At 51.5% G+C, this 12,359-nt stretch overlaps 1 protein-coding gene across 3 annotated transcripts in view; it reads right to left on the bottom strand.

Moving 5' to 3' along the window:
- PLXND1 (plexin D1) overlaps nt 1-12,359 on the bottom strand; it is a 68,798-nt gene that overhangs the window by 11,931 nt on the left and 44,508 nt on the right. For all 3 annotated transcript variants that reach the window (XM_041459827.1, XM_041459845.1, XM_041459836.1), the window contains 8 exons: nt 11,036-11,150; nt 9,940-10,047; nt 9,180-9,292; nt 7,899-8,006; nt 7,229-7,359; nt 6,711-6,909; nt 1,037-1,183; nt 185-341 (listed from right to left, as the gene is read on the bottom strand). In XM_041459827.1, coding sequence (XP_041315761.1) covers nt 185-341; nt 1,037-1,183; nt 6,711-6,909; nt 7,229-7,359; nt 7,899-8,006; nt 9,180-9,292; nt 9,940-10,047; nt 11,036-11,150 — 1,078 coding nt within the window. The remainder of the gene's footprint in view (nt 1-184; nt 342-1,036; nt 1,184-6,710; nt 6,910-7,228; nt 7,360-7,898; nt 8,007-9,179; nt 9,293-9,939; nt 10,048-11,035; nt 11,151-12,359) is intronic.

Genomic DNA, 12,359 nt, shown 5'->3' with positions numbered 1-12,359 from the left:
ACAGAGAGGGGAGAAGTGAGACCCCAGCCCGAAGGAGGCAGGGGCCAGGGGGTCTGGGGCTGAATGGCTGCCCTGATGTCTGCCCCCCTGTCTGTGCTGCTTCACCCACTGCTCTGACAGGTACCAGCAGCTGCTGCACAACTTTAGGTGCTTCACCTGCTTTCACAGAGTGGCTGGCCCTTACCGAGGTCAACGTCTTCCACCCTTGGCCACTGGGAGTAGGGCACGTTCTTGCAGAAGGCCTCCAGAATTTTCTCTTTCACTTGACTCAGTGTGTCCGTGTCCATGGCTCTGACACTCAGGGAGTCCATCCCACAGCCTTGGAAGGAGACGTTGAGGTTCTGCAGGGAGAGGCTCTGTTAGGGACAGCCTGCCTGGTTCTGCTGGCTCCCAAGAATGCTTGGAAGCTGCGGTGTCTGCACAGCTCTGGCTGGTGCACCCTGGGCCCCGTGCTGATGGAAATCAGGCTGAACTAATGTGGCCATTGATGCTTTACAGCATGAGAAGCACTGATTTACAGCCCCAGGGGCTGAGGGCTCTGTTGACCAAGCTGGGAGAACACAGCAGCCCCCTCTCATGTTGTCTTGGTAATGGGGTTTGATCACCACGAGGCAGGAGGAAGGGTCAGCCCCCATTACCAGCCATGTCCTCAGTTGCTTGGCTCCAACTTGTAACTAATGGGACCAGCAGAGCTCATTGCTCAGCCTCTGCTTGATGCAATGGGCCAAGCTCCACTGCTTAAACCAGCTCTAAGCCTGCTGCAGTGCATGGAGCCCTTGAGAGCTCCTGGACAGTGGACATGCAGCTGTGAGGGCCTCCAGGCTGCCACAGACACCCGCTCAGAGACCTGGGAGGCACAGCTACTGCCTCAGCTGCAGCCCAAAGCTGCAGGGCAAGGAGAGCAACTCTTTCTATAAGAAACCCTCTCCTCTTTTTGCCTGGGTACCTTCTCACCAGCTGTGCTCACCTAAATGCTGTAAGCAGGGATCTCCCTCTCACCCCGGCTCTGGGGAAGCCCCAGCATGTGGCTACTCACCCTGGGCTTTGCCTCTATGTTCTCCCTCAGCAGCCACTCCTCGTTGAGGGTGTACCTGGCCTTCCCTGTAATGGCATCGATGGAACCCTTGTTAATCTGCTGCTTGATGGCACAGATCAGCAGGAAGAAGGGCTCTCCAACTGTCTCCTGGGGAAAGGAAAGAAGACCCAGTCAGCAAACCCGCCCTGGTGGTGACAGGTCCATCAGCAGCGTGGCAGGGACAGGCTCTGTGTGGACACTGAAAGTGCCTCTCCACACCAGGGAGCAGGACTAGTCCACCCCAGGTGCTGGGGGCCGCTGCCTCCCAGCTCCCACTAACTCTCTCTGAGGCTGCTCAGAAGTTTTCAGACTTGTGGCAACATGACAGCGCAGATGGGGAAGAGGACACAACAGCCAACAACAGCCGCAGGCCGTTTTTGGGGATGCTGTAGCTGTCAGCATCAACATACCCCATCCAAGTTCTGCAGCGAGCACCGGGGCTGTGGAATGCCACCGACGGGCTGTGCCAGCCTGTGCTGCCTCAGGGGCAGAGCTGGGGTGCTGCTCAGAAGGCAGGGGCATATGCATGGCTGTGCTGAGCAGGGACGCGCACACATGATACTCAGCAAAATGCAAATGTGCATTAATTTACATGTGAATTACACAGGAACAGGGAGAATCTAGCATACTGTGCTACAGAGATGCTTCCTGCAATTTGACAGGGTGCAGACTGTACAACATGCTGCACTCAGCAGCACGATGGGGCTGCTGTGCACAAAAATCCAAGAACAGAGGTATTTGGGCACCCTGCTTTCTCATGAACGTGTCAGGCTAACCCCTCATTGCTCTGCCTGGTTTGCCACTGAACTCCATGGGAGTGAGCCCACAGCCTGGGCCTGTGGCTCTGGGAACCAGCGTTCATACTTCTCATACCACAGCAGAGCCCTCATCACAGCAAAACAGAGGATCAAGGTCAACAAGCTGTTCCCATGTGACAGCAAGCAAACACACCATTTAACTCCTTACATTCATCAAACCTAAGTTCATGGGAGAGAGGTGAACTGTGGCACTCCTGTAGCAAGAATGAAGAATATAACAGGGAGCATCTATTTCTGGTGTGATTCAGCTACACAGTTTAATGCCAGATTTCTGAGCCACTTCTGCCTGCTGCACTGATGTGCAAGGGAAACATAAGCTATTTTCTTAAGGAACTCTTCAGTTGTAGAGTACATCCCATTCTCCCTAATGTTCACGTTCAATTTCCTTCCAATGAGGCAAGTGCAAATTCTGCACATTTATGCATTCTGAGCCTCCCCCCTGCACACACGGGCCTGCCATCTGAGAGCCTGCTCAAGACAACAGATACCCCACGGTTTTGATATTTCTCAGCTAGGAACTGCTAAATCCTGTTCAATCTGCTTCTTAATTAAAACTTGGTGATTCTTTTATTCTAATTGCCCTATAAAATTGCTAATTGCTAAAGCAATTAGTTCGATGTCAATTTGGATGCGCTGCATTTGGTGTGGTTGATGATAGGGTGATACAGCAGGGCTGTCAGTGGGCACACGCCGTCTGTGCCAGCAGGGCACTCACTTCTGTCAGGGGTAACTTCATGAATACTGGGATGCTCCCTGGGCTCCTGCAGGGGTCTAATGATTCCTGCAATGCCCCTGTGGGCAGGCAGCACAAATGGGCTCAGAGCAGGGCTGCGGGTGCCGGATTGCAGGAAGGCATGGCTTTCAGAACGTAGGGGAAGGTGTGGAGTCAGGAAGTGGAGAAGCTGAGGATTACAAGGAGTGAAGAATGTGCAGAAGACACAAAGAGTTAATTTTGGAGAGAAAGGCAGAAGCAAGATATAACAAGGGGACAACACTGACGTGGAGCTGCATGGGCTGCAGGACCGCTGCCCTCATACTGCAAACTGCAAGACAGCCTGGCTGGCCTGCACACGGGCTCATCAGCGTCTGACACTGGCCATGCTACCAACAGGAACCCTGTTTGTGCCACACGTGAGCAGGGACAAACCTGAGGCTAAACTCAGGGCTGGGCTCTGGAGCCTTCCCATCCCTCTGTGGGCAGCTCCAGCCACAGGGAGACTGCAGTGTCTCAAAAACACGAAAAAAGGGCGAGTCCTGCTGATATGAAATGAGCATGGGCTGCACGGGTCAGGGCTGGCCCTGCAGCACCTTCCTGCTCACACGAGGCTGCCCTGGAAGCGGGGGGTCCCTGTGGGCACTGCAGGGTGCAGGGGCAGGGTTTGGCCAGGCCAGCCCACGGGGACACAGTGACAGTGCTCCACTGCCGAGATGCTATTTCTGTTCGGCTTTTTGGCTTTCAGGCTCAGGAACTGTGGGATGTTATGGAAATCTGCAAAAGTGCTAATCAGACAGCGAATTTCAAAGCAGGGAAAGATGGGCTGGCAGGCAGGGACTAGAGATAAAATGGCAAACTTGTGAAACCTCCAGCATTGTTCCGAAAACTCATCTGGAAAGGAATCAAAACTGTCTTTGGACTTGGCTGGTTAGGAGAAAGGAAGTTTAACCAGAAGAGATCAGTGCTGATTCAGGACAAAAAAATACTTTAAAAAAACACAGTCTGGGGCCTTTTTTTCCTCCTATTGTGAATGTATTTTAATGAGACTTCATTTTCATTTTTGACTGAACTGTTATGGGCCCTTAAAGCCACCCAGGGCACTGAAATAACTGCAGTAATGGAAAGCACAGTTCAGGCTGGCAGGACTTGAACTGTTCCACGCACACGGAGCGTGGGAGGGCTTCGTTTTTATATGATTGGGAAAACAAAAAGGTTTAGAGCACAGACTGGATTCACATGCTGCTGCCCTATTAACACAACTCTGACAAGTTGTTATAGATGTCCTCCCAGGAACACACTACAGCCATTTCCAAAATGTTTTGGTGAGCCTAGAGTGGGAACAGCACAGAAAACAGCTGCTTATCCCAAGTGCCTGCTAATTTTGGGACAATTATCTGTTTGCATTCTGTGAAGAACCAAACCTCCATCCCACATGCAAAACTTGGGTAAGCTTGGACCCAGACATAAAAGCCAAATTCCAGAACCCTACTTTTCCTTTAACTCCCCAGCCCTGTTAGGAGCCAGGCACAATGGTACCATGGTAGATTATGAAGATTTTCTTTTAAAGCTTTTTCCACCAAAACTGTAGCACAAAGAACAGACGTGGACCATTTCATCTACCATTCTCAGTTCTGCAGAAGCAGAGTTCTGCATCGATTGTGCAAATGCTGCAAGTTACCTCTGAGCCCCTGTGCCTCGCAGCAAGCCTCTGGCAGCTGATCCCAGCCCCTCTCACACCGAGCCAGCCCTGCCAGGGGACTCCATCGCCCTCAGGTGCCCTCCACATGTGCAGGCCACAAATGCCTGCGGCCAGCAGCTCCTTCCCAGCTGAAGACAGCTCCTTCAAATCATTTTCCCCCAAAACACAAATGGACGGGCTGTTAGGCAGAGCATTAATGCGAAACAAATGTTTTGAGCATGTAGCGTTGACTTACAAGGGAAAATACAAGCACTTGGAATTCTTCCACTGCACAACGGCGGGGACTTTCACAGCAGCTGTTTCAAATAGACATTGTGATTAATGGGGATAATTCAGGAATGAAAACCAGGCCCATCATCACATGTCTGACAGAGCAGAGCTACAGGCAGGCAGGCAAGCCTTCTTTTTAACCAAGAAATGCCTCTCCGAAGGCAGCAGAGTTTGATCCTAAGGAACGCAAGGCACATGGGAGGCCTTTGGCTATCACTACTATTTAAATCACAGCCCTGAGCTGACACCAGCCGTGTGGAAGGAGGTGCTGTCTGTTCTACCACAGCAGCTCCATCCTCATGTCATGGGGAAGACGCCAGCTCTGCTGATCTGGATCAAGATCTTGTCCCTTTGCACAGCTGGACTTGTGTCACCTGGGACAAATTTTCTCTCCAGACACTCCTGTCTGATCAATTATTTTCCCTTTCCATATTTCAGGAGCAGCTCAGTGTCGCCTCGGATCCCACCCTCACTGCGGAGCATATGAGATATCAGAATCTCCTGGAAATCAGTTTCATTGTGCATTTGCATTCAGAGATGGAAAAGAGGCTGCAGCAATGCTCTGCACTGCCATGGCTTCAGGCTGGACATGGGAGGCCTGGAGGGGACTGCAAACTCAGTGTGTAGCCTTAGCCCCTGCCAAGAACCTATTGCAGGTGGATGGAAATGCACATTCAGCCAGCAGCCTGACTCTGCAAAGGAGCCACTCACCTCACAGGACCTCACAGTCCTGCTCCCACCATACCCTGTTCCATCCTGCCTCTGCGGGCCAGGGGGAAGCCAGCTCACAGCTCACAGCTCACAGCTCACAGCAGCACTGCCCAGCCCTGGGGATGGCCACAGCCCCCGGGGATGGCCACAGCCCCCGGCCCCAGAGCAGCCTGCAGGAATGGGCAGCTCCCAGCCGGTGCTGCGTGTGGAGCTCCTGCCATTAGTGAGCCGTGTAATGCGCTCAAGCCTTCAGGCCCACGTGATAAGGCTCCACTTTCCTCTTTTTTCTCTGAGAAAGCCTTCTTGCACAATGTCCATTTTTAGCACAAGCTGGAGCTGGATCAGATGCCTCACATGTGGTCTCCCCTCCCCAAAAGGGAAAATCAGCACTTTTTTTTCTCCAGTGGTTGACTACAGGCACAAAATCTGAAGATTAAAAAAAATTTACTAATTTCCTCTTTTCTATCCTTACAGACTAGATAGCTGGGCTACACTGGCACAGTCATCCTGATCCACTCCAGTAACTCTTCTTTTATTTGACTGGCTAACTGTGTCAGCTAGAATGAAAGATTATGAACTACAAAACCACTAGCTTTAGGACAAAAAGTGATCCTCTGGAATCAGAAGACGTCACAATATGTATGAAGACAATATAGAACCGCTTCTGCGGATGTAGACAACACTTTGGGAAAAGAGATTTTTTCAAAGGCTTTTTCAAGGCTCTTCCCGCGGGTATAATGGGGTATCCTCCAATTAACTGCTGTGGAATCAATTAAGTTATTGCTCAATTCTTCTGGGGAATTCCAAACAGAACTGGCAAATGTTGGAGATAAAGCACTGAGCAGATGGACTGCTGATGGCTCTGAGATGCCAAACATTTTCCTGCTCATTACTGAGAGAAGACCGTCAGCCTTCTGGGACAGACAGCCCACCTCTCCTGCTCAGATTCGTGCAGAACCACGAGGATTCCTCTGCATAAGAGACCCCACACACCCACGGGCTCCGACACAGAGCAGCCCTCTGCCTGCCCTCGGCCCTCCCGAGACAGACACACTGACTGGCCAGCACGGCTGTGCCAGCTGGTCACAGAAACAACCCATAACCAGGAGGGCCCCAAAACCTCCGGCCACTCTGGTTGTTTTTCAGCTCCCCTATGGCTCTTCTCAAGCACAGTGGAAATGTTGAGCCGTGCTCTGGCCTGCCACAAAGACTAAGCTCACCAAAATCCTGGGCAGAAGTGGAGAAGCAACTGAACTTCAGGTTGCTTTCCTACACGTGAATCATTCAGTTTGCCAAGTGTCAGTGACCATTTGAGTGGCACTGCTAGCAAGTGTCAGGTACTAGGCTGTCCCCCGCATCCCTCATCCCTGCTGCACACAGAGGTGACCCTGCACCCACCACAGCAGGGCCTGCTTCTCTTACTCTGAGATAGCTGTACATGCAGATGGACATCCAGTTGGTGAGCATCTTCTCCACCACAGATTCGGTCCTCCTCAGCATAAGCTTGGGGTTTTTGGAAGCTGAAGCATCTATTAGATCCACCAAGAGGTCCTTCATGATGCTGGTGTAGTACTCCAGTTTCCCATGCAATGCAATAGTAAGCAGGGAGGCCAGGTTACACCTGAAACACAGAATGATACAGGACTCAAGCCCCAGTCCAACAAGACTGAAGTGCTGACTGGCACTAAAATACCCAGTACACAAAGGCAGTCTTTCAGACAATTTTCATGAGCCTTCTCAGCGGCGTTAGAAGTTCCAACCCTCATTCAGGGCTGCAGGACCTCAGGTCAGCTTGCACACTCTTACTGGTAAGCCAAATAAGTGAGTGCTCTTCAGGGTTCATGGCCACCCATCTCTAACAGAAACGTGTAGGCAAGTGTGACTCAACCTTCCACTGAAACACACAGTCCCAGACAAGTCTTTGGTTCTGGAGCTTTTACCTGTCTCTGACAGCAAAGTCCTTCTGTTGTTCAAGAGCATGAACAAATACAATGAGAAAGTGCTTGTTGTTGAGTAAGGTGGAGAACAGAGAAATTCCTTCTTCCATATTGGGTCTGCAGTTCTCAGGGATCTGAAAAAAAATTTAGAAAGCAGACTAAGAAAACCCTGCTTTTTGTTTCCCTCCGCATTTTATCCCTCCCAAAGGCAGGGACGCCCCTACTGAGCACAAAGATACTAAGTAGAAGAGCCCTTCTTCCCTCTACGTGACACAGCCAGCAGCTTTGCTGGCAAGGAACACCAGCTGGGTCAGTGTCAGTGGCCATTCCACTCTGTTCAGCACTCCTGAGGATACCTGGAGCACTGTGCCAGTTTGGGGCTCCCCACTACGAGACAGATGGAGCAAGTGCAGCTGAGGGCTAACAAAGCAATTAGTGGGTGTACAAGGAGAGGTGAACAGGGCTGGGTTTGGTCAGCTTTCAGAAGTCCTAGAGGGAGACCTCACTGCAGCCTCAGGGTTACAGAGTCAGGAAGGATCCCAGGCCATGCTCCTCCACGCAAGAGCAGATTCACAGATCTGCCTTCTTCAGCTGGCTAAAGCTGCTCCAGTGCTGGTCTGAGTTGTTGGTTAGCAACACCCAAAAGTGTTTGTTCTGTTAGTGGGTTACTCACCTTCCACTCCCCCACCAGGAGTGGATGTGTTTCCTGGACCTGGGAGCCCACCTGTGAGCTGAGCTGCTGGGATGGCAGGATGTAGCACTCCTCGTAGAGAGAGGAACACTGGAACCAAGCACAGAGTTAGGGGAGGGCACCTGCGTGCTGTGCACCTCGGGGGAATAAGATGGGGAGGCATGCCACTGGGACTAAGGCCACCCATTCCAAAGACATGCACGAGACTGGCTGATGGAGCCTTGAAACACTTTGCAAGAGCCTCCTGGATGAGCAAACACCACAAGGATGGGGGGAGGCAGACGTCTGCTCAGACGCAAGGCTGTGAGGGCAGGGAGACTGCAAATAGAGTAATGTGATAGCTAGAAAATTCCCAGAAGAGAAAGCTTTACAGAAGACTATATCAAAATAGAGGAGTTCTGGGTGTTTCAACATATGTAACTTTTAAAACAGATGGGAAAAATGTTTAAATCTCTAGCATTCATATACCAGCCTGAATTTAAAGCCTCCAGTGTGCCGAGATATGGAGACTGGGTAACTGAAAGACCTGAGTAATAGCTACTAATGAAACACTCTGCAGTCATAAATCATCATCTCAGTCCTCAGCACTGACACACAACTGCCTCGGGGGTGAAATACAGCCGCAGTGAAGGGCACACAGCCACAGCAGCCGGTGACAGGAATGACGGCACCAGCACGTCTGCTGCAGCTCTGTAAGAGACTCCGGGCAGACAGACTGGAACTGGGTGCCCAAGGGACATCTGACTGGGAGCACCATGCCCCCAGCCTTGGACAGGGAGGAAGGGAGAGACAGAGACACCCAAAGAACTCCTGAGGACTGGGAGAGCTGCTGGGAATGCTTGGGGGCACCCTGCATGGGACAAAAAGCCCCTCTCCTGGTTGCCAATTCACCCTTCAGCCACCCTTCAGCCTCTGCTGAAGGAGTGGGGTGACACTGGAGCCCTTGAGGAGGAAACCCCAGCACTCTGCTTGTGTGAGAGCTCTTTCAGAGGAGGTGTGCAATGGCCCCAAACAGGCAAGCCAGAGCAACTGCTGGGACAGTTGCCGCCAGCTTCTGTCATGTGTGAGCAAGCCCGATCTTGTATGACACCCCAGGAGGTGCAGCTCCACTTTTGATGATAATTAAGGCTGAAATATGTGACAAGTAAATACATAACAGTGGAATGATTTTGTGACACTGTAAAAGCCCTTTAGCAGAGCCCTAAACTGGGTGGGACATATCTGGGAGCAATGAGGTGCCCGTGACACACGCTGTCTCCTTACTTTGGGGAAGAATGTCCTGGTGACAAAGTGCTTGTACTCCAGGAAGGGGATCCCCTGGCTGCGGTTTAGCTCCTTGGTCAGGTCTGTCATGTCTGTCTGCAGCTCTGCAAAACCTTAGACAAAGAGACCCAGAGATGGTGAGAGCCCAGTCCTCCACCAGCCGAGAGAGGCTGGCACTGGAAGGCACGGCAGCCTCAGCTGTGCCCCTCCCGCCGTGCCCTCGCGGGGGCTGAAGCCCTGTTTGCTCTGAGCAGCACATTCCCATCGGGGTTTAGCCACCAGACTGACAGAACATTCTCTGCCCCAGGAGCCCCAGTGCCCTCAGGACAGGACATCAGCCGATGTGGCAGGATCATGGACCCCGGGGTGGTGGGTGTCAACACCTGGAATACTCCTCCCATTGCTCTACGAGGAGCATGCTGCAGTTTCTGTTGCACCCAAGAGGAAAGCACACTGAAGGTTAGCGTGACCTTCAAGTAACCCTCTGACACAGCCAAGGGCCATTAACCCCAGGGCAGAGAAGCCGGTGGCACTGGAGATCAGTGGCTTGCCCAAGCCAGGCAGCAGGACAGTGGCAGGGCCACACTTCCAGCCACTGAACCTCATTCCCAAACCCTGTCAAAACTCACAGGCGATCACAGGAATTCTCCTACAAATAGTTCTATAAACTTCTGCACAGCACAAGGTGAATTGCTTCAAGCCTGCTAACCCAACATCTTGCTCCTTGCCGTGGTTCCTCGGCACCCAGACAGTGACTTACCTTTGCGGATTTCCTCCCGGATCTGTGACTCCATCTCCTCCATCTGGAGCAGGGTTTTCTGCCAGTAGCGCTCAGCTCTGCGGCTCTTTGTGCAGAACACAAAGAGAGCTGGAAAAGAGGAAGAGAAGAAGCCTTTTGGACCTGGGCTTAGGAGCAGCTGCAGCTGGGATCAGAGCAGTTCTCTCTGACACAAGCGCAGAAAGCTAAAGCCAGAGTTGGTTTCACACCTACCACCAGACTGGTATCTGCTCAGGCAGTTGTCGATTATCTGTAAATAAGTAGAACCAGCTGGAATTTAATGATCGTGCTGTAACTGTCATCTTCAATTTAGGTCTGGGCTGTCTGTATTCAGCTTAACTGTGTATTAATGTGTTCCAGCTGATTAATGAATACAGAATTGAGGACGTTTACCACCTGTATTACAGTGTTCACATCTGACAGTCTTCCCATGCCTCCAGAAATATGTTTCTAATGATGGGTGATGCATCTAGTAAATAGGATGCATTATAGCTTTGTTAAAAATAAATTAAATCCTTACTCTAAAGCCCTCATTTGCTGTGAAATTGAAGGTTTCTTGCTGCACAGTCATTCTGGGCATGTGATGAGCAGGGACCCCAGCCCAAGGACAAAGGTGTGCAGCTCAGCTTCCAGCCAGGTACATACACTAATGTGCCTGCTTCAGATTTGCAGCTAAGGATGCTGGCTCTGCTCTTCCTACTCGGCCAGGCACCTATCACTGCTTGTTCCTGATGATGGGATCTTGGACTAACAGCACCTTTAGAATGGTCTGGGACAATCATGCTTGTGACCAAGATCACTTTCTCACATCCTCCTTTATTTTGTATTATAGTAACTACTAAGTATTTGGGTAAGTTTATAAACGTCACAGGTTCAAGTAACAGAGTTGAGCTGTGGATTCAGCCAGGAAATGCTCTGTGCTGCAGGGAGCTGTGGTCCTGGTACTAGCTGTGTGCCATAGCTGCTGCACCCAGACTAGCTTCAGGTTCTGCACAACTGCAGCACTCAGAGTTCACGCCTCCACATGCAGAGAGAAAAACCTTGCCACAGCCTGGGAACACGTCGTTCTTTCCCTTACCTACAACAGAGAGGACCAGCAGGATGCTGCAGATAACGATGGACACAATGATCGCGGTTTCTCCTCCCCCAAGGTGCAGCATGGCAATTGTGTAGTTGAACTTTCCAACTTGGATCTGAGGAAGGAGAAGGAGGCAGGAAAAGCAGGAGCTGATCAGCAGGTTGCCAAAGGGCTGGGAGCAGGGAGGGACACAGGGCAGCGCTCAGCAGAGGACTCTGAGCGAGCTGGCACAGCCTCCCAGGCTCGGAGGGAGGGAGGCTGGGCTGTGCCTTTCACTGCCAGAGCCCGGGCACTCTGTGTGCCTCCAGGGAGCCCAGTCCCCCTCCTGTGCTCTGGGGGATGCCGAGGCCACACTCAGCAGGCTGTGATGCTGCAGTGGTGCCCATCCCAGAGCCAGCAGAGGCTTTGGTGGCAGAACTGCAGGCTCCATGGCCCCAGTGCACCTGCCCCAGAAGAGACAGCCCTTTCCCAGAGAGCCTGTGGCACTGTACAAGGCTGCCTGTGCTGCTCTTACTAGAAAATCACTTCCATTAATCATCAGCTTCTTCATGGCTCTGAACAGCCTTTGGAGCCTGCTGCACTCGCCTTTCTCCTCCAAACTCAGAACGGCTGCCACCCAGAAAAAGTAGGGTTAAGAAACTTGAAAGTCCTTGAAATACAAATAAACTAAGGGAATAAAAATAAATGAGACCATAGAGGAGTAATGATCTTGTGGCTAAAGCAGTGAAAGGGGTGTCAGAAGGTGCTGGCTCTGCTCCCAGCCCGTACTTCTTGTGACAAGAACAAACCACTAGAGCTCAGTCCTTGGGTCTCCTGATCTCCAGAAGGGAAGAGGCCAGACACATCACAGGCTGGCAAGTCACTGGGTGCCATTTACAAACAGCTCTCTGGGGCCTTGGGATGAAAGAATTCCACAGCATCATCTGATAAGGAAAACTCATGACCACACAAGGCTTTCGCTTCTGGAAATGTGAGTTTCACTTCTCCCAAGGAACGAGAAGTGAGAGAAACTTGAGAAAGACCTTGAAATTACGTAGCGAAGAGCTCGCACAACGGCGTGATTTTGATTAATCATTTGATTAATCAAAATTAATCTTGATTTCCTGTGTCATGGAACACCTCTGGGAAAGGTGCCCTCTGGGGTGAAATTCCAGCAGCTCTCAGCCACTGGACCAAAGCCATCCCACAAGAAGGGTCTTCCCACCACCTCCACCACCAGACACACAGCTCCATCCTGAGGGAAATCCAGCCCTAGCTCTGGGAGCACTGGTGAGGGCATGGCTGCAATGAGGCAGCTCCTTAATGTGTTTTGAGTCTTTTTCCC

Source organism: Pyrgilauda ruficollis, unplaced genomic scaffold (assembly GCF_017590135.1).
Source record: "Pyrgilauda ruficollis isolate IOZ18807 unplaced genomic scaffold, ASM1759013v1 scaffold10, whole genome shotgun sequence".
In the NCBI taxonomy this organism is placed as follows: domain Eukaryota; kingdom Metazoa; phylum Chordata; class Aves; order Passeriformes; family Passeridae; genus Pyrgilauda; species Pyrgilauda ruficollis.
The sequence above is the reverse complement of the archived record's forward strand: the minus strand, read 5'-3'. Positions and strand labels throughout refer to the sequence as shown.